General features: G+C 39.5%; 1 protein-coding gene across 1 annotated transcript in view; it reads right to left on the bottom strand.

Annotated features, from left to right (window-relative positions):
• Window positions 1–12,953: 12,953 nt before the first annotated feature.
• MOXD1 (monooxygenase DBH like 1) overlaps window positions 12,954–21,205 on the bottom strand; it is a 92,735-nt gene continuing 84,483 nt past the window's right edge. Inside the window, exons 11-12 of the mRNA XM_040449179.1 lie at window positions 15,882–16,050; window positions 12,954–15,395 (exon numbers count right to left, since the gene is read on the bottom strand). Coding sequence (XP_040305113.1) covers window positions 15,225–15,395; window positions 15,882–16,050 — 340 coding nt within the window. The 3' untranslated portion in view covers window positions 12,954–15,224. The remainder of the gene's footprint in view (window positions 15,396–15,881; window positions 16,051–21,205) is intronic.

Genomic DNA, 21,205 nt, shown 5'->3' with positions numbered 1-21,205 from the left:
AGAACAAGAAGAGAAAATCTGAAGAGAGAAGGAGGTAGTGATCCTTGCATTAAATGTGACTGGGAAGTGAGATGAGACTGGTCTTGGAAGCAACCTGGATTATCGTCTAATAATTTGTAAAAGAATCCATTTATTCAACAAGTGTTTATTGAGCACTTTCTCTGTACCTGGTAGTATGTTGGGAGCAAGTGAGACAACAATAAACAAGATGGTTAGAATTCTTATCTTTGTGGAATTTAAAGCTCAGAGGACATAGAAAATGATGCGGGGAATATATAGTAATGAATCTTCTGAAAAAGGGAGCACGTGATATTATTGGGTAATAGACAAGGAACCACCAATCCAGATGTGAGGGATGGGAAGAGTCAAGAGACCCCTGGAGAAGTGGACACCTACAGCTGGCCCCTTCTGTCTGGATGTCTGACTTCCTGTGGCTTGAACCAATCTGACTCAAACTCAGAAAACTCAAGAGGTTTCTGCTCCTCTTGCTTCTACACTCTTCCCTGACCTTACTGTTCCCTTTTCAACTGGGCCCCATGAAATGGATGGAAACCTCCCATTCCTGCCCCACACCCAAGGAACCCCGTTGACCAGGTAGGTAGGCTTTTCTCCTTCCTTGTGGGAAAAGTAACAATTCAGGCAGAAACCAAGTCATTTCAGATATCAATCCATAATGAGATTTGTTGACATATAAGCTTACCAATTTCATAAGTATTTATCTAGGCTGTCCTGTTCAGTGTCAAAGGAACCCAGTAATCTCCCTGAGTTGAGGAGACAGAACGGGGCTTACAAGAAAGCCAAGGATGTTAGTATTCACAGGAAGGTTATAGAGAGGAAAGAGATGAACAGAGAGAAAACCCCAGGCATCTGCAGGGGTCCTCATTAAGCATTCAGTTGACTACTAATCAGCTCAGCTGAAGCCAGGGGAAAAACCATCTGAATTGTTTGGAGGGAATAGTGCCTGGAGGTTACACTACACTGAAAGTAATGCTAGAGTCTGTTTCCACCAGTCAGAGTGAAAAACTCATAATTAATGGGGGCATTGGTTAAAATGCTGAGACATTTCTTGCTTCAGAAGTGAGGAAAAAATTAACCCTAGGCTAGATGTTTCCACCAACAAAACTTAAAAGATCTGGGGATTGAACTGTTTCCAAGTAACTTAAGAGTGATCCAGAACCAAATTCAAGAATATTCATAATAACACAAAAATATCCAGCAACCACTACAGTAAATTTCAAAGTGTCCAGCATTTAATCAAAAATTACTGCCAAGAAAGTCCTGTAAGGATACAAGAAGATACAGTCCATAGTGGGGGGGGGGGGGGGGGGGCCAAAAGTCAATCAGTTGAAACTGATCTAGAGAGGGGAAGGTCATGGGATAGTAGCCAAGGGCATTACAATAGTTATAACTATATTCCATATGTTTCAGAAACTAGAGGAAAGATAGAGCATGCTAAATAGAGAAATGGAAGATATAAAAGATTCAGTTCAAATTTCTGGAGATGAAAACTACAATATCTTTGATGAAGAATATAAAGAGTGGTAATAGAGGGGCGCCTGGGTGGCTCAGTAGGTTGAGCGTCCGACTTTGGCTCAGGTCATGATCTCACTGTAAATTTGAGCCCCGCATCGGGCTCTGTGCTGACAGCTCAGAGCCTGGGGTCTGCTTCAGATTCTGTCTCCCTCTCTGTCTGCCCCTCCCGCGCTCTCTCTCTCTCTCTCTCTCTCTCAAAAATAAATAAACATTAAAAAATTATTTTAAAAAGACAAGGAGTAGTTAATAGAGTGTACATTACTGAAAAGACATAGCAATGGGAAATGACCAAAATGAAGCACAGTGAGAAAAAAGACTGATCTGAAAAAGTAAATACATAAAGCACCAATCACTGTGGCACAATTTCACGAAACCTAATATACAAACAATTGGAGTCCCTAAAGGAGGAGGCTGGAAGACAGAAAAAATATTTGAAGAAACAATAGCCAAAATTTCTCCAAATGAGATGAAAATTCCAAATCCCAGATCCAGGAATCTCAACAAGCCCCCAGTGCAAAAAACATGCTGAAAAATACATCAAGGCATATCATAATCAAATTTCTCAAAACTAGTGATAAATCAAAGACAGAGAAAAAGACCCACTATGCACTGAAGAATAAAGATGATGATAGTACATTTTTGTCAGAAGTAATGTCAAGAGCAACATGTTTAAAACACTAAAATAAAGAAAAGAAAGAAAACTAACAGCCTAGAAATCTTTACCCAGCAAAATGTCTTTCCAAAAGAAGGTGAAACATAGACTTTTTCGCAATATAAGCTGAATGAATTTAATGCTCGAAGACCTGCACTGCAAGAAATGTTCAAGGAAATCTGACAAGCAGAAGGCAAATGATACCAGATAGAAAGCTGGATCTACATAAAGAAAGGAAGATACTGGAATGTTGATTGCATGGGTCGAATGCTTCTTCTTATCACCGAAATTTCTTTAAGGGTAATACACTGTTAATGTCACATATCATGGGGTTTATAACACATGTAGAAATAAAGTATATGACAATGACAAAAAGGTCTCAAGAGGAGAAATGGGAACATACCGTCGAGAAGTTCTCACACTGCGCACAAAGTAATGAGAAATCACTTGAAGGCAGAATGAGAAAAGTTAGAGACACACACTCTACCCCCTCCAGTAACCACTAAAACAACATAACTAAGAGTCCTAAGTCGCCAGCAAGAAAACAAGGTGAAGTTATAAATAAGATTCAGTTAATCCAAAATAAGGCAGAAAAAGAAACGTGAACAAAAAACAGATGGAACAAGTAGGAAACGGTAAGGTAATAGGTTTGGAACCAACCATATCAATAATGATATTGAATGTAAGTGGTCTAAAGACACCAGTTAAAACACAGAAATGACCAGATTGAATAAAATAGCAAGACCCAACTACACACTGCCCCAAAGAAACTCACTTTAAATATGAAGAGGCATATCAGGGAAAAGTAAAAACATGGAAAAATAACTACCATGCTAACACTAACCATTATCAACTAAATAAATGAAAATTACTTTGCTAAGAATAGCATCAGTCTGCTGACTAAATTTATTTATGTGAGGAACAATATATAAGGGGGCAGGCCATGGAATATGTGAGGAATGTCTGTACCTTCCTCCCAATTTTGTTGTAAACATTAAAGTGGTCTTTAAAAATAAGGTCTTTATGGGGCGCCTGGGTGGCTCAGTCAGTTGGGCGTCCGACTTCAGCTCAGGTCATGATCTCGCAGTCCATGAGTTCGAGCCCCACGTCGGGCTCTGTGCCGACAGCTCAGAGCCTGGAGCCTGCTTCCGACTCTGTGTCTCCCTCTCTCTGGCCCTCCCCCGCTCACATTCTGTCTCACTCTGTCTCTCAAAAATAAACATTAAAAAATGTCTTCTAAATAAAAATAAGTTCTTTAAAAAAAAAAACAGTATCTACAATTAAGTGTCTTCTGTTAAGCACTTCTGTTTGTCCCTTAAACATCATCCAAATAATGTTTCATATATTTCCTAACTGTAGGAGAGATGAAAATGTTGTGTTGTGAGGGCGTAGTGACATTTTAGAGCAACCACTAAAGGAAACCGAGTGTTAAATGAGAGAGCGGACCTGAGCAGCGGTATATGTATTGTTGGTATCCAGACATTATCAAGGGAAAACGTTATTATTTTGCCCCCGTACACTCTGACAGAATCAAGTTGGCAATGATCTTTGAATAAGAAAGACTGTTCTACAGAAGTTGAGAAAGTCTGGCTTTTGGAGGGAAAGGTTTTCATTAAAAATCACATCAGCCCTGGCAACGAGGCTGAGACCATGGAACATTCTCAGACACACCAGGGGCCCTCGCAGCTTCAGCTGAGATGAGTCACCAGACAACAGAGGCGGCACAAATGAGTTCAGCTGAATTAAAGGGCACAGCAGCCCCCGTCCTCGTTGTAACTGCAGCTGGCCCCAAGCTGGAGCAAAGCAGACGTTCCAGATGATGTTTCTCAACTCCCATTCCTGAAATTGAACGTTCTCCTGACACTCCGCACTCCCCCACCGAGGACAGATCCCAATCCTGATAGTATTTATTTGTGTGACTTCTCCAACAAACACGCAGTGAAATGTTTCTGGTACTTAAAAAATTTTTCATGTACACTTTTTTATTTTGGAATAGCTTAAGATTCACAAGGAGATGAAAAATTAGTACAGATGGTCTGTGTACCATTCACCCAGCTTTCCCGAATGACGACACCTGATATAGCCATAGTGCATTGTCAAAAGGAGCGAATTGATGCTGGTATAATACAATGAACTAAACTACAGACAGTGTTGGTATTTCACCAGTATTTTCATGAACTTTCTTTCTTTCTTTTTTTTTTTTTGGAAGAGAAGGGTACATAGACTGGGAGATCTCATCACATGTATATATTTGTGTAACTATCACAATCAAGAAACAGAACTACTCGATCACCACAAAGAAACATCCTCACTTTATTCCTTGATAGTCAAATCCTACACCCGACCCTAATTCCTAGCAACCACTGGTCTCTCTTCCACCTCTATGACGGTGCCATTTTGATAATATTATATAAGTGGAATTGTACACTGTGTAACCTTTCGAGATTGCCTTATTCGCTGGGCATAATGACGTGGAGAACCATCCAAGTTCTCATATAGCAGCTCATTCCTTTTTACTGCTGAGTGGCTTTGACAGTGGTTGCATGTACCCCAGTTTGTGTTTCCATTCATCCATTTAAGAACATTTGGGTTGGGGTGCCTGGGTGGCTCAGTCTGTTCAGCGTCCCGCTCTTGATTTTGGCTCAGGTCACGATCTCATGGTTGGTTAGATCGGGCCCCACATTGGGCTCTACACTGACATCGCGAAGCCTGCTTGATATTCTGTCTCCCTCTTTCTCTGCTCCTCCCCTGCTCAGTTCTCTCTCTTTCTAAGTAAATAAATAAATGTTACAAAAAAGAACATTTGGGTTGTTGTTTCCAGGTTTTAGTTATACAAATAAAGCTGCTACTGAACATTCATGTAAGTTTCTGTGTGAACACAGGTTTCCTGTCTCTAGTATAAACACCCAGGAGTGTGAAGGCTGAGCTTTATATTTAATGAATGTTTCCTTTTATAAGAAACTAACTGCAAACTTGTTATCAAAGTGGCTGCACCATTTTATATTCCTACCAGCGATGTGTGAGTGATTGATACATTTTTGCTTCATTTCCTCATTGGCATTTTCCCAGTGTATTTTTATTTTAGCCATTCTAACATATGGACAGCGGTATTTGTATGATTGTTGTTCATTATGTTTCTCACCCATTAGGCGGTCGGTTCCAGAAAGTTAGGAAATTTGTCATGTTTCTGGCCTGATCAAGTTGGTGCTAAACACGTGCTGTCCAGCTGAGAGGAGGTAAACAAGAAGAAAGACAGGAAGGGAGAGTCCGAAGGTTTAAGGTAGAAGGTAGCAGGGAGGGTGGGGAGACATCACGAGGGAAGAAGAATGACGAATCTAAGGGGCCACAGTGTTGGCTCAAATGGCTGGATCCCCCAGTGATGGAGAATGTTCCTGCCGCTGGCTGGGCATCTGTTCACACAGTGGAGGCCACGTCCCTTAAAAGCAAAGGAGGCCTTCGACAATATGTGGCTCCTTCCGTTCTTCGGTAGGAAGAAGGTCACACCTACCCCCAAGGGACAGGAGGGAGCCCCTCTTTTCCCTTGACCTCCCTCTCCGTAACTTTGTTCTTTATTAGTCAAGCCCATTTCTTCTTACAGCGGACTGAAAGACAATGCACCTGCTGTTTAGAGGGTGCCCGTTTTCAATTTTGCACTAGATTCTCCTCTTAGGATAGAAGCCTCTTGTTTTCCTTCTTGTTTTATACGGATGCCGCTTTTGTGGGTGACAGGAGAGGATGCATTAAGGGCTAATTATCTTGCCAAGCCTTGGGTATGGCTTATGCACACACCTACTGCGGACGAAGAAAAAGGGAGAGAAGTTTGCTTTCGACTCCTTTTTAGCCCCTGTTACCTCTTGTAGGAACACACGTTCATTCTTTCACCGGAAGACCCCTCCACCAGCACATCTCCTCAAATCCTTTTACTCCCACCACATCCTACTGAATTCCTTCTCTTTTCGGAAGGAATAATGAGGTTGGCTGTATTATTTTCCCCGTGACCAAATACTAATGTTCTATTTTTGAAATTTTAGGCAGCAGCCAGGGGGGCAGAGTTTTTCCCTTCATCCCATACGCCTTCGAATTCATGAAGCTGGATCACATGAATGGTTATCAATTTTGCCTATTTACAGAATGAGCCCTGCCTACAAAACCTGGCCTTATACTAGTTTTGTTTGCTGTGTTTTTCCACCAGAAATAAGGTATCCCATGAAAGAACTTCACACGAAAACAATTTATTTTGTCTGATGTTACATGCTTTGTATTACATTTGGTACAAAACACTCTAAGTTCAGAATTTTTTCTAGAATTTTAAATACTAAATATATTTAGCTTCCTGGGATTTGGCAACCCACTTTAAAATTTTTTTAGGGGCGCCTGGGTGGCTCAGTCCGTTGAGCATCTGACTCTTGATCTTAGCCCAGGTCGTGATCCCAGAAGCATGGGATTGAGCCCTGCATCAGGATATGTGTTGAGTGTGGAGCCTGCTTGATTCTCTTTCTCCCTCTTCCCCTCTCCCCTGCTTGCTCTCTCTTTTTCTCTCTCTAAAATATTTTTTTTTAATTTTTAAAAGATTAAAAAAATTTGTTTAATGTTTATTTTATTTATTTTGAGAGAGTGGGCAGGGGTGGGGCAGAGAGACAGGGAGACAGAGAATCCCAAGCAGGCTCCACACTGTCAGTGCAAAGCCCAATGAGGGGCTCAAACCCATGACTGTGAGATCATGACTTGAGCCCATATCAAGAGTGGGACACTTAACCGACTGACCACCCAGGTGCTCCAAAAAATTAAAAAAAAAAAAAAGCATAATTGGAGAAACTGTAATCTACATATTTCACAATTATTCAACAAATATTTATAATGAAAGGACTAAAGACAATTTGCTGTGCTAAAGTCTAGAGGGGTTACAAAGGGAAACGATAAAAACTTTTTGGCTAAATCACATTCTACAGTCTAGTGGATGTGGATTTTTCAATAACCATCAAAAGAGGATTTTTTAAAATTCAATATTGTATCATACCTTTTTCATTGTACTTGGGTCACCTTTAAATCAACCCTTTGTTCATTGTAATGAAGTAAGGCAAAGATTTAAAGTCAATTCCTCACGTCAAAATAGGTTCTTAGAGCTACTGTGAGCTTCAGACTAAGCATGCACAATTGTCTTCTGTACATACACAATATTGGCCAAGGGACACAGTCCAAGCTCTCCTCCCTTGCAGGCTCTCTGCTCACACATCCCGGCCCCCAGTTCCCTTTTCATTCTGGTAGGTAGAGTGTTCAAGAATATAATTTATAAACTAGACAGAAGACGATAGGACCAAATCACATGAAAAATAAAATTTTTATTAGAGATCCAGGCATATCTTACTTAAAGAAAGCTCTTTTATTTTTTTAAGTTTATTTATTTATTTTGAGAGACAGAGAGAACATGAGTGAGGGAGGGGCAGAGAGAGAGGGAGAGAAAGAAAGTCCCAAGCAGTGCTCTGTCAGTGCAGAGCCCGACGTGGGGTTTGAACTCACGAACCCTGAGATCATGACCTAAGCCAAAACCAAGAGTCAGATGCTTAACTGACTGAGCCACCCAGGTGCCCCAAAGAAAGCTCTTTTAAACTATTGATTTAAATAAATTCATCTACAGATAATACCAAAAATAAGTTAAAATTTCTAAAAATACCACTGACATTGAGGGGAAATAGAAAACTTAGCCGTGTACAATATACCTGTCAAATATTGCAAGTAAAGATGTGTACTATAGGTGAAAAGAAACTATGTCCTATGGCCATCAGAATTGATGCTATATTAGCTATAAAAAGGGGCTCAAAAATTAGAGTCGTAAAAATCCAACCTACAACCTCTGTTTTTCTCACTATATTTGAGTTTCAGCTTTTTTTGTTTACCAGTATATTTCAAGTCTGCAGCAAAGTGTCTGACTCAAGGTTGAATGACTGATGAAAAGTTAAATTTGTTTAAAGGATGCATAGAGTTCTTGCAGAGCCCATATGTACAACCACATCTCAAGTAAGAAAAGACGGACTGCAGGAAATCTCTGTTAACCATAAAAATAGAGATTTTAAGAGAAGGAGAGAGAGAATTTCTGTAGCTAATGAGGAATCACAAGAGCAACAGAAGAAAACTGGCAGCCTGAGAAGTAGGCTCAGTATACCGTATTGGCCCAGTTCTCCAAGTGCGATTACTGTATATGGCTCCTGACCAGAGTCTGAAATTGTCAAAATTAACTCCAAACCCTGTGGTTTTATAACTTGGGGACTATGGAGTTTTAAAGAACAGAGTACTTCATATGAGGACTGAATGCATCTATGGAAAGCAACACCATTCTTACAAATCCACTGTGCTGAGTGATGGAATCTATGACTCTAGCATCTGTGACATTAAGCATTGGAGAATTTTCCTCAACTGTCCTGGGAAATCCTTTACACGGAGCCAGTGATGTAGATTCAGAGAGTTTTATGGGGGGAATTCCTCCACTGCATCTTGTTTGCAAAGTGCATCCTCACAACTGCTCATGATTTCTGCTGAAGGGCTTCGAGCTGTTAGAGTAAAGTTTACTTTTAAAGAATCAAGAACTAATGGATGAAGTAATAAAGAGACTGGGAAGCAGTGATCAAGATGGTTAGATCCAAATTAAAAGTGGAAGTTAAATTAGAAAACAAAACCAAAAAAGTGAGAAATGAGAGAACAGAAGGTTAAAGAACCAAATAATTTCAAAATGGAAGAAGTATGAAAGGCAAGCTACAGTAAAACAGCAATTTGGAAATTTTAAAAGGAAGCTTAGAATCATCTCTGTAAAAGCTTAACAGACTTAAGATTGATCTTGGAGCTAAACCCTCAGAAAGAAGGTTTAAGCTTCAGGTAATTGAAGTTAGAATTAGCTCCGATAGGAGCACCTGGGTGGCTCAGTTGGTTAAGCATCCACCTTTGGCTCAGGTCATGATTTCGTGGTCTGTGAGGTCTGTGCTAATAGCTCAGCCTGGAGCCTGCTTTGGATTCTGTGTTTCCCTCTCTCTCTCTCTGCCCTCCCCAGCTCTCTCTTGCTTGCTCGCTCTCTCTCCCTCTCTCTCAAAAAATAATTAAAAAGAAAGAAAGAAAGAAAGAACTCCAATAAAAGTGATAGGGAAGGAAGTAGAGTTGGTGTGAAAGGTCAGACCAGGTTCTGAAAAGACCAGCAGATACACAGAACGCCCTCTAGTGGCTAATAGAAATACTTTCCTTGTAATACAGATCCCTCTCCCACACGACTCTTTAATTTCCCCTATCTTTCCTTATTCTTGCTTGACAGAATATCACTATATGTTTGGAAAAGCTTGTTTTTCCAGATATACACTATTAAAAGAAGTCAACTTATGGAATAATTGCTCAAGGTGACGTGAAGTTACTGGTAATCAAACATGGAAGAAAACATTTCACAAAGCAATAAAAGAGCAGAATTTATAGCCATTCACATACAAAACTAATCATATGAAAGACAAGAAAGGTAAACCGGTTCATTTTAACTCTGAACTAGCATTTCAGTGAGAAGAGATTATTTCCAAGAGGAAAAAAAAAGCAAAATATGATGGTTTTTCCTCCTCAGAAACATAAGACATAACAAGCAGGCATTAGAGATTCTTTTGAGTGAGTGATTGTCAAACTCACTCATATCTAATATTCATTTGATTAAGCATCATTCACTCAGCCAAAGTGGTTTGGGTAAAGTCAAATTTTAGTTGATTATATCTGAAAAGTAAGAGAAAAAAAATCTCCATTTCTTGTCAGAGAGTGTGCATCTCAATGTGAGATCTTGAAAAAAGAGGAAGAAAACTAACCTTGACAGCTCGATGTGCCAGGTGCTATATCTTCATCACCACTTTTAGTCCACAAGCAACTTTATAAGGTTAGATCTTATTATTCCCACTTTATCAGTGAGAACACAAAAACTTAGTAAGTCCAAGTAATTTGGGTCTGACTTATCCAGGTGTAGTTTGTAAAGTGATTGAAACGGGTCTCCCATGATTCCATGCTGTCTATTTAGCTTTTCTGAATCTAAGCATTCACTTATAAGAGCAGTTGTAATTAAATGAAAAATGTTGTGAAAACACTGCAAGTTCCAAAGCATTATATAAATGCACAGCATTATTTTGCTTGTGGATATTTAATAGGGTTATTTAAAATTATTAAGGAGGCAATTGGTTCAACTCAGGCTTGCATCCTACACTTGTAGATTATTCCCCACCTTTTCCAATATCTTTTCTTTTGTATTCCGTCAGTTGCACACCATTAGTCTATGTCTATCGATTGTAAACTTTCCAAAGACAGACAGCCTTATTTGTCAACTTTTCTCAAATACCTTATTCATCCCGTGTAATTCGTTTTAGTATATTTCATTTTACTATTTCCTCTTAAATTCCTTTTTAGAACTCTCTCCATGTATTATACTACCTCTAGATTGATAGAAATGTAGTGTTTGTGTGTTGGCAAAATAAGAACCGGAAGGAAGGAATAGACCAGTGAGCACACATGAAAGGCCTAGGACTGTCGGGCTATGTTTTGTAGTTGCCCGTGAACAGTTTGGAATCTTCCAAAAACTTGTTACAGAAACCTGAAGATGTTCTGCCAGGAACGTAGTGTGCCCCAAAACATGTTTCTTGGTGAATGTTGCTTCACCACAGCATGGTACATTGGGAGATGTTTCGTATTACACAGCTTCTCTTGGACTTTCAAATGTAGATTTATATTTTATTTTTTTAATGCTTACTTATTTTTGAAAGAGAGAGAGAGAGAGACAGAGAATGCAAGTGGGGGAGGGGCAGAGAGAGAGAGGGAGACACAGAATCAGAAGCAGGCTCCAGGCTCTGAGCTGTCAGCACAGAGCCTGATGCAGGGGTCGAACTCGTGAACCATGAGATCATGACCTGAGCCGAAGTCAGTCGCTCAACCAACTGAGCCACCCACGGGCCCCTTGTGTATTTATATTTTAAAGACTCTGAAGAGTTCTGTTGTAAGCCTATTTAACCCTGAAATAGTTTTCCATGACTTTTTATATTTTCCAGAGAACACAGCTCTAGCCAGGGGAGTAAGGGTTGCTGCCATCAGTCTATTCAATTATCTGTTTTCTGCTCATGAAGTACCAGTTTGACTATGCTGGACTTGGGAGATGTTTCATAGTACACAGCTTGATTTTGTAGGGCTTAGATGATCAAACTAAGATATAAACTAGATTCATGGTCCAAGTCTATGGAAAAAGGATGGTCCTTGATGATGAATAAGCTTTTCACAAAGCTCAATCAAGTGGAAGGACTGGCATTTATTCTGAATACTTCCGCTTTTCAAAGCGAAATGTTGGTGACGGGAGATTTTAGCTGACTCAGTCAGCTATGAGCCTCATCACAAGACTATCATCTCCATCACAGCAGAGACAATATCTGCTTTTGAGTTCTGAGGCCAACACTCTAGGGTAGAGCCTGATTCCAAGCAGGCTTTCAATGGCATTTGTGAAACAGCAGTTATTCTGATTAGTGTTCCATTTGACAAAATGTGTAGTTGGCACCCCTCTACTGGTCTGATTGTTTCCAACTCAAAACTCTTGGAATCACTGAGCTAGATGAAAGTCAATTGTGCTAAAAATATGTATTTCAGCAGAGACAGCTTCTCCTCTATTTTGCTACAGGCAGCTTATAATTAAGCATTATACACCCAGCCCCTTTTACATCCTAGTGAGGCCATGTGACTAATTTTAACTGACAGAGTGAATCTGGAAGTGATTTATGTCACTTTTAGATCATGTATCTCTCCATTAGCAAGGTGAATGCACAGGACCCTTAGGATCTGGGGTTGACGGAGTCACCAGCTCTTGAGTACCTGAATCACCTTAACAAGTAGAGTCAGTTACCAAATGAGTCACATGCATTGAACTATCAAATAAACATGAAACAAACCTTGTTGTGTTATACCACTCATATTTTGGTATTTGTTGCATTAGCTAGTGCTAGCTTGTATCAACATATGGATTCCCACAGATATCCTTTCATGGACATATACTAGAAGCAGATGCACCAAAAGGTTAATTGTCTAGGTAATAGGGCTAACAGATTTTGCTATTTCCTTTTTCAAAGTTACCATATTTTCTAGATTTCCTTCAGCGAATAGGCATTATTACACATTAGGTTTATAATCAGGGAAAAACACAAATAAATTATAAATATTTTTGAATGATTCCAAACTCCAAGACCTCTTGCTCTTTTGTTTTGGGGGTCCTTCCTCACTCCCTGGATTTTTCAAGCCCTTTGTTCTGGACCTCCAAACTAGGCATATGCCCATCTGTAGCCAGAACCGGCAAACTGAGGAATAATCCCCCAGCGGCATGTGAGGAATAGTCCCAACCTAACTTCTCTTCTCGCCTCTCCAAAATGGTGGGCTAATGCCTAGTGGAGAAAGACCACATGGGTCACTGTACTGTCGGTGGATCCTTAATTATTTCATTCACATTTGTAACTTTGTATTCTGAAATAATTTCAAACGCCAAAGAAGAGATTTTTAAAAACCCTTCACCCAAAGTCTTCAATTGTGATCATTTTACTATATTTGAATTATCATTCTCTTACTGTAGATAGATAGATAGATAGATAGATAGATAGATATAGACAGATAGATGATAGAATTCTGAACCATTTGAAAAAACCTTAAACAAGTTGAAGACATCTGGCAATATTCATCTAAGTTCAACTCACAGTTACTAGTTTAAAATTCTTGAAAAATACAACTATTAATTCTGTAATTTCATTCAAAGTAATTTATTGGAAGAAGATACTTATAATCACAGCAAAGTTTATCATACTGAAAAACAGACGGCTTATGTGTCCAACAATGAGTTTGGGTGAGCAAATCGTACAGTGTCATCATGTACAGGGCACTTACAGTGCTCCCCTATGTCGTCCTGTTTGCTATTCATCATTGGTCTCCATAGCCAATAAAATTGAAGTTCAAAGTTCTTAATAGGTCTGCCTCTGTGCATTGCATCTGTTTTATTATCACTAGGACTCTCTTGATCCTGCCTGAGACCCCCTCAGAAAAAAAATGGTCACCCCAAATACCCTCAACCTCACATGGCTTTGATGAATATTCGCCTTATCACATGTTTTCCCACCCTTCCTGCATTAAGAATCAAAGCAGGGATCACCAGACGTGGACACTCCATCCTCCACTGGTCTCAGGCACTCCTTCCTGCAGGCCTAGGAGACAGGTAATGCAACTTGACCAAGGGCAGCAGCAAAAAAGCCGGGGCTGTTCGGGAAAGTCTGCTCATTGTAAGAACAAACTAATTTAGAATTGATCAGAATCCTACCAGATTTTCAACAGATAGCCTATCCTAATTTCAAATGGAGAGTCCTGTGCCTCAAACACATACATATTCATGAGAATTCCTAAGAGAAAAAGAATGTCAGCTTTATTCTTTGCAACATCAGCTGAAGAAGTTGATTCCCTGGTTCCACCAACGCAAGCGGCCAAAAGCTGTGTATCCCTTTCTAGCACCCTCCTGACTCAGAACACTGAAAACAAACATATCACTATGGAAGTTCCAAAGGAAATCACTTTACTCTGACATCTCAAATTCAGACATTCTGCAGTAAAATAAACACGAAATTTCAAACAGGGAGAGTTTGGGATTATCGTGTTCCTTGTATAAATATCTGTATGGAAAATCACAGAATTCGATATAGCACTTATGAAATAAAAACAAGTAAACTATGAGATATGCCTCATAAATAGTACAAACATTTCAGTAAGTGGATAAATTCTGACAACCAGAAAGGAAACACTCTAAAATATGGTATTTATTCAAAAGACGATATTGTTTGCAGGAGAGAAAGGGCTTAAAAGAATGGAATACAAAATGCAACATTTTCAATCAATTTGGCTGGAAACATCAGTACTGAATCTCTTGCTTCTCTCAACGAGCATACAAGATACCACAGAAAAACTTAATTTTATTGAGTTTATCATACGATCCCAAAAGACTTTGCTTAAGAAATGAGGAAAGGACACACAACAAGATTTGGCTGAACTATACCAAGGGAACCTAAAAGGAGACAAGATCTTCCACTGGTGACATTCTACTAAGGAAAGTTAGTTCATTAACTAATATAAAAAATAAATCTACAACAGCAACTGTGACTCAAATTGAGCCAGGATGTGGCACGTGTGACACCCAACATGGTCAGGGAGGTACTGCAGGGACCTCACGCCCTCCTAGGTTGGCTCAGACTATCCCCCTTTGACCTGACACCTCATAAAGGACCCCTCACAGCATGGGGTTTGCAGCCAGCTACATTTTCTCCTCAGCCTACAGTCCACCATATACCATTTCCGTGTTTCTTATAGCTTCTTTCTCTTTAGAGAGTGATAGAGCTCAAGATAAACTCACCTGTCTAGTGCAGAGCAGGGAAGGATAAAGAAATGCTTTGAGATGGGTTTGGGGTCATTTGGGGGTACCAAGAGACTCAAATAAACCAAGAAACTAGGATGGGCATCTTCAAAAAGCACAGAGGTAAGGGGCCCATTGGTTTTTCCCAATCCCATTGGATTGACAATGAAACACAGAAAGAACCCTTGTTGCCCTGGGGAAGTCACACCCAAAGAACAAGAAAGAGGAAGGAACACGGGAAGAGAGAGTGCTTCCTTTTACGCTGTTAAGATGGAAGTCTTCTGAGAAAGGAATATAAAAAGTGAAATGGCGATGATGAGTGTTTATGGAAGGAAATCAGACACTCTTTCACTTCCACTTGACTTTGTCCGAATTTTTAAAAAGGTGGTGTTAAGTCAGTCCAGTTTTGCTTTATTGGCAATGGATACATTTTATCAGACGTATCTGAGCAAAAGACAGAGAACCCAATCGGCATCTCTCGGGTAGACGGGGAAGGATGGTGTAGGGAGGAAGGGCGTGTGTGACAGGAAGGTCTCCACACTCCTCACGCTCTGCTCTTCATGTCCAAAGTGTCTTTGACCTGACACGTTCGGATCACAGAAAACACTGTCCCCCAGCACAGAATTATGACCACAAGTGTGTGCTGTGCAACAGGCTGCAGAGTACCATGAAACACACGAGCAGCTCAAGAGGGTGGTTTCTGGGCGGAGAAGAGGAAAAAGAGGTTCCACACACCAAGGGCTCTGCTTTATACGGTCTTTCCACGTGTGGAGGTAATGCTGTCATCCCTTGAATCTGAAAATGAAAAAGTAAACAATGCCAGTGATTGAAGAGCAGGTTCGCGGCCAGGCTCGCTCAATACCCCCCCACCCCACCCCACCCCGACTTCTGCAGGGTAAAAGCGGTGGGTGGCATGGGTGGCTGCTTAAGGAGTCAAAGGTCAAAGGAGTTGGAGCCTGAGGGACGTGGAGAAGAAAGCCAGACGCGCCTTTGGGATGGAGAGACACAAACCAGGCTCTGTTGCTTTTTGAAGCTCTCATCTCATCCTATCCCCACTTCATTCCAGCCTTAGCTTAACAGCCAATCTCCCTCTTCAAAGGGAGTGGAATCAGGAGTTTTCGGTCAACCCGAGCAGTTATGGAACAAGTAAATTATCAGACATATCAAACGACAACTGAAACATCGGATTCATGGATATTTGTCCGTTCCTTAGATTTTGCCTGGAGGGGATTAGGTAACATGTGACATCTGGCTTCTCCGAAGATTCAAAGTAGGGCTCACCGACCACTCCGCGTTGTCCGTCTTGGAGCATCTCACGTTCACCGGCAAGCTAAGGACAAGCTTGTTGAAGGAGAGACCTTCCTTTTTAGCCCATTTAAATTTATTCATTGCGTCCATGAAAGAGAGGTTTTTATACTGCTTGGGGCTTTTGATAATGAAAGGCCAGGTCCTGAAATTAAAATAACCACAATTAGTCAGGTTCAGAACAAAAGCATGACACGTTTCCATCACTTTTCAACATTCTAAAATAGACCTCACGCTGGTCCATTTTTACACACATAGAAAACCTAACGCAAAGGATTGATAGACCCATCAGCAATTGCCAAAAGAAATACATGCCAAGTAAGGAGTCTTTTGGAAAGAATGAAATTCCTTATTGTAGTACCAGATGGGTAATACCCTAGACAAATAATTTTGACTCAGAAAGCTTCCCCAGCCTCACAACTCCTTGCGTATGTGTTTTGGCTCTAGGTAACAACGTAACTCAGTACACGTTCAGTTCTGCAGAATGTAACGCCAATGGCGTAATGAAGAAATCTGTAGGCTTTTTTGTAAGAGACAGAAATTTCAATTCCACACAGTTGAAAAGCCTGACCCCTGCTGGCTGCCTTGTTTTGGCTTGCCTAAGAGATAATAAATGTAACAAATCTGGAACTGAACCAGTGTTCTAAAAATTCTACTGAGAAAAAAATACTCTTGCTTCCACTTGCCACTCTAAAAAAACACATTAATGTCCAAGAAAGGAAGAAGAGATCCCAGAAGAATGATACAATCTGCTTGAAAAGATACTCAAGTGATGTCTTTGATTAAATGTTGTTTTGTGTTATTGATTCCTGAAAAAAAGAAGTATAAGGAAGTGTTGGAACACCACCAGGATTTACATGAATAAATCCATGGGTCTTCCCAGAGATTATCATGGGTAACCAGCAGGTATTTGGCTCCCACAACATCACAAGAAGCTATTTCAGTGGTTTTGGTAATTACCAACCAATTAATTTCCAGTTGAGGCATTTATACTTTTAATATTGGATCTTCTTCATTTATTTATGCCTTTAATTACTCTCTCTCTTACACACACAAGCTACTCAGACACTTGGAATATTAGCTTTTTAATTAAATTGAACATCTTTTATTGACCTTTTAGAGATAATAAGTTTTCGATGTCTAAAATAAAATTATTTCCCCCTTACTCTAATAAGTGAAACAATGAGTAAAACATTGGGTAATATACAAGGACCTTTACATTCTTCATTTCTAACTTCCTTTTTCTTTTAATTAAAATCAGTATATCTTTGTTGAGTTTTAAATGCATTATTTTGTACAGAGACCTTAAAGTACCTAACTTTAAATAAAGAAAAAGCAATTGGCATCACACTACACTACACACAGCTAGCAATGACCTAAAATCTATAGCATTCAAAATTTAAACATCCTGTGAAGACTTGTAGAGATGTCAATCAGAATTCGTATAAAATAATAACTTGAAAGGGGCCCATTATGTTTACATACAAAGTCCTTTTAAACACACGAAAAATTACAGCTAGGTTTTATTAAAAATAAAAGTTTTAAAATCAAATATTAAAGGGGCATCTGGGTGGCTCAGTCGGTTGGGCATCCGACTTCAGCTCAGGTCATGATCTCGTAGTTCATGAATCGGAGCCCCGCGTTGGGCTCTGTGTTGACAGTTCAGAGCCTGGAGCCTGCTTGGGCATCTGTGTCTCCCTCTGTCTCTGTCCCTCTCCCGCTTGCGTTGTCTCTGTCTTCACAGAAATAAACAAACATTAAAAAACTTAATTAAACATTAAAAATAAAATTTGCTTTTCAAAAAAATAAGATGTCTCTCTTGAAAAAAAGAAAATCAATTTCACAACCAGGGAGAAATGCTGGAAGGAAATCATCAGCCTGTAATTCCCTAAAACACCACAAGGTGGCACTGGAATCTGTACTAAGGGGCTAAAGTGGCTTAAATCCGCTGCTCTGCCTGCTGCCTTGCAGGTAAGAGTGAATAGAGTATTACACGTAGATGAAATCTTTAAAAAGCTTTGCTGCTAGAATAAATCAGGAAATTAGTTGTTGGGTTTTTTTTTTTTGAGATTTCACAGCATAAAGTAACAGAAGTGCTGTCAGCAAACTTGCTACTTTACTGTAAATATATGAAAAAGGATCTAGAAAAGGGCAAACCTAATGGCTCACGTGGAGACAGCATGACTGGGGCTGGTGACCTCGGGACATGGCTGTGAGCTTCTCTCGTATGGCAGCTTGACTCATATTTATTGTCTCCTCTCCATTCCTGCTGACGTCGTTCAGGCCTCTATTCTATAATGACATCACCCCAACAAACCTCCCACCCTCTCCAGCCTGCTACCCCATATTTCCTGATTACCCCTGGAGAAAAAAGAAGAAAAGACAGAAAGAGGAGAAATCCTGAAAAGGTAAATATTTTTCCTTAAAAGACTAAGCTTTAAACCAGAAACAGGTAACTTTGAAGTAGAAAGTTCTGCTCTCACCTGGGACCGGGAGCTGGTTAGGAATATTGGGAATGGTCTAGAAATTCAGTTACATTTCTGCATATCTGAGCAGTGTGTAAATGTCTACCCAGATGCATCTATAAATAAGAGGGTATTATTTATATATCACTGTAGTTGATAAAAACAAATTATATTAACATGATGATTTATTATGGGTGAGAAGTCTTCCTTTGCAAATTTAATTGACAGGTTGATTTAACTATATATATATATATATATATATATATATATATATATATATATATATAAATGAAATGAACTTAGACTACCCTAAATAATTCGGGGAAAAGAAAAAAAATGACAAAATTTTGGGACTTACATGCTCTTATTTCAAGATCTATCATAAAACTATGATAACAGAGAGTGATACGAGAGAAAGGCTAAATATGAACATCAATGAAACAGAATTCAGAGTCCAGAAATAGCCAGGATATGATCTAATGATTTTCAACAAACATTCCAGGGCAATTCAATAGGAAAAAGGTAGGTTGTGTTTTTTTTGTTTTTGTTTTTTTAGTCAAATGGTTCTTGAATAACTTGATATTCATGTGAAAAACAATGAACCTAGATATTTACCTCTTAACACACACAAGAATTTACTCAAAATGGATCATCAACCTACATATAAAAGCTGAAAACTGTAAACTTTTTAGGGAAAAAAAAAAAGGCTATTCCAAAGAAAGCTCCTATGAACATGATTGTATTAGTCTTTGTTATGGACACATGTTTGGCATTTTCTGAGCTAGCACGTAGTGGCTGAATCACTACATTGGATACTAAATTTATGTTTACCTCATAAGACTCTCAAAATATTCTCCAACATGATGTACCTTTTACATTCTTTGCATTCTTTACAAAAAAAAAAAACAGGAGAAAGAAATCTTGGGTAGGCAAAAATTTCCTACAAAGAATATCAAAAGCACAAAATAAACAAAAATGATAAAATGGTCTTCAAAAAATACAATGAAAAAATGAAAATGAAAATCTCCACAGACTAGGAGAAATTATTTGTAAAATGCATCTGACAAGAAGCTTCTATCTTAAGTATAAAGAATTCTTTAAAAATATAAAGAACTTGGGCGCCTGGGTGGCTCAGTCGGTTAAGTGTCTAACTCTTGACTTTGACTCAGGTCATGATCTCACGGTTCTTGAGTTCGAGCTTTGCATCAGGGCCCACGCTGACAGCACAGATTGTGCTTGGGATTCTCTCCGTCTCTCTCTCTCTACACCCCGCCCCCTTTGCTCGCTCTTGTGTGTGTGCTTTCTCAAAATAAATAAATAAACTTAAAAAACTTAAAAAAAGAAAGCAGGCAACCCAATGAAACAATGAACAAAACTCTGAACACTTAAAAAGAAACATATATAAATGACCAATAAGCATATGAAAAGTGGCTCAACACTGTTAGTCATAAGATAAATGGAAAATAAAACCACAGTAAGGTACCACTACATACACATTAAAATAAATAAAATCTAAAATATCAATAATACAAAACACTGGGCATAATGTTAAGCAATAGGAGCTCTTACACATTATTGGTGAGAATGTAAAAGGTACGTCATTTTGGAGAATATTTTGAGAGTCTCATGAGGCAAACATAAATTTAGTATCCAATGCAGTGATTCAGCCACTACGTGCTAGCTCAGAAAATGCCAAACATGTGTCCATAACAAAGACTAACACAATCATGTTCATAGGAGCTTTCTTTGGAATAGCCTGAGACTGGAAACAACCCAAATGTCTTTTTTTTTTAATTTAATGTTTATTTACTCTTGGAGAGAGAGACCTAACATGACTGGGGGAAGGGCAGAGAGAGAGAGAGAGAGAGAGAGAGAGAGAGAGAGAATCGGAAGCAGGCTCCAGGCTCCGAGCTGTCTGCACAGAGCCCAATGCGGGGCTCGAACCCACGAACTGTGAGATCATGACCTGAGCCAAAGTCAGATGTTTAACTGACTGAGCCACCCAGGCGCCCCAGACCCCAAATGCCTTTCAACTGGTGAATCAATAAATGAATTTTGGTGTGTCCACACCAAGGAATACCACTCAGCAATAAAATGGAATGGAATTCTGACACGTGCACCAGCATAGATGAATCTCAAAAACCTCCAAATCAAAAAAGTCAGGCATGAAAGAGTACATGCTGTAAGATCCCATTTTTATAAAATCTAGAAAAGATTGAACTAATGTGGTGACAAAAAGCCAGTTTGCTGTTTCCTGGGGTTTTGTGTGGGAAGTGGGGTTGTCTCCAGATAGCAGAATAGAACTTTTGGGGGTGATGAAAATGTCCTATATCTTGTCCGTGCTGGGGTCAAGTAGGTATACACATCTGAGAAAACAGTATAGTTAAAACAGGTGCATTTTGTCGTGTGTAAGTTCTACCTGTAGTAATTGGACGTTAAAAAATAAATAAGAAAACAGAAATCAAAACATACCAACAGGCCGATGAAAAAAAGGCGACAGAATGCCATACATTTTATAATCTAATTGTTAAAGAAGAAAGCCAGGAAGTCTGACCTAACAAGATATAACTTCTAATCCTTTTGACACCCCAAGAATATATGAATATTGGGAAGCCCACAGTAAAGTTGTCTCCCTAACTGTAGAGAAGACCCCATGATGTGAGGCCTCAGATGTTCCTCTGTGAAAGGGGATTCAATCCCAACCAGTTAGGAAACTTCCTTGGGGCGCCCCTGGCTCGCTCGGTAAAACACGTGACTCTTGATTTCTGGGTTGTGAGTTCGAGGCCCATGTTACGTGTAGATTACTTAAAAATAAAAATCTTAAAAAAAAAAAAA

This window comes from Herpailurus yagouaroundi, unplaced genomic scaffold, assembly GCF_014898765.1.
Source record: "Herpailurus yagouaroundi ecotype Mexico unplaced genomic scaffold, PumYag 198, whole genome shotgun sequence".
Lineage (NCBI taxonomy): Eukaryota > Metazoa > Chordata > Mammalia > Carnivora > Felidae > Herpailurus > Herpailurus yagouaroundi.
The sequence above is the reverse complement of the archived record's forward strand: the minus strand, read 5'-3'. Positions and strand labels throughout refer to the sequence as shown.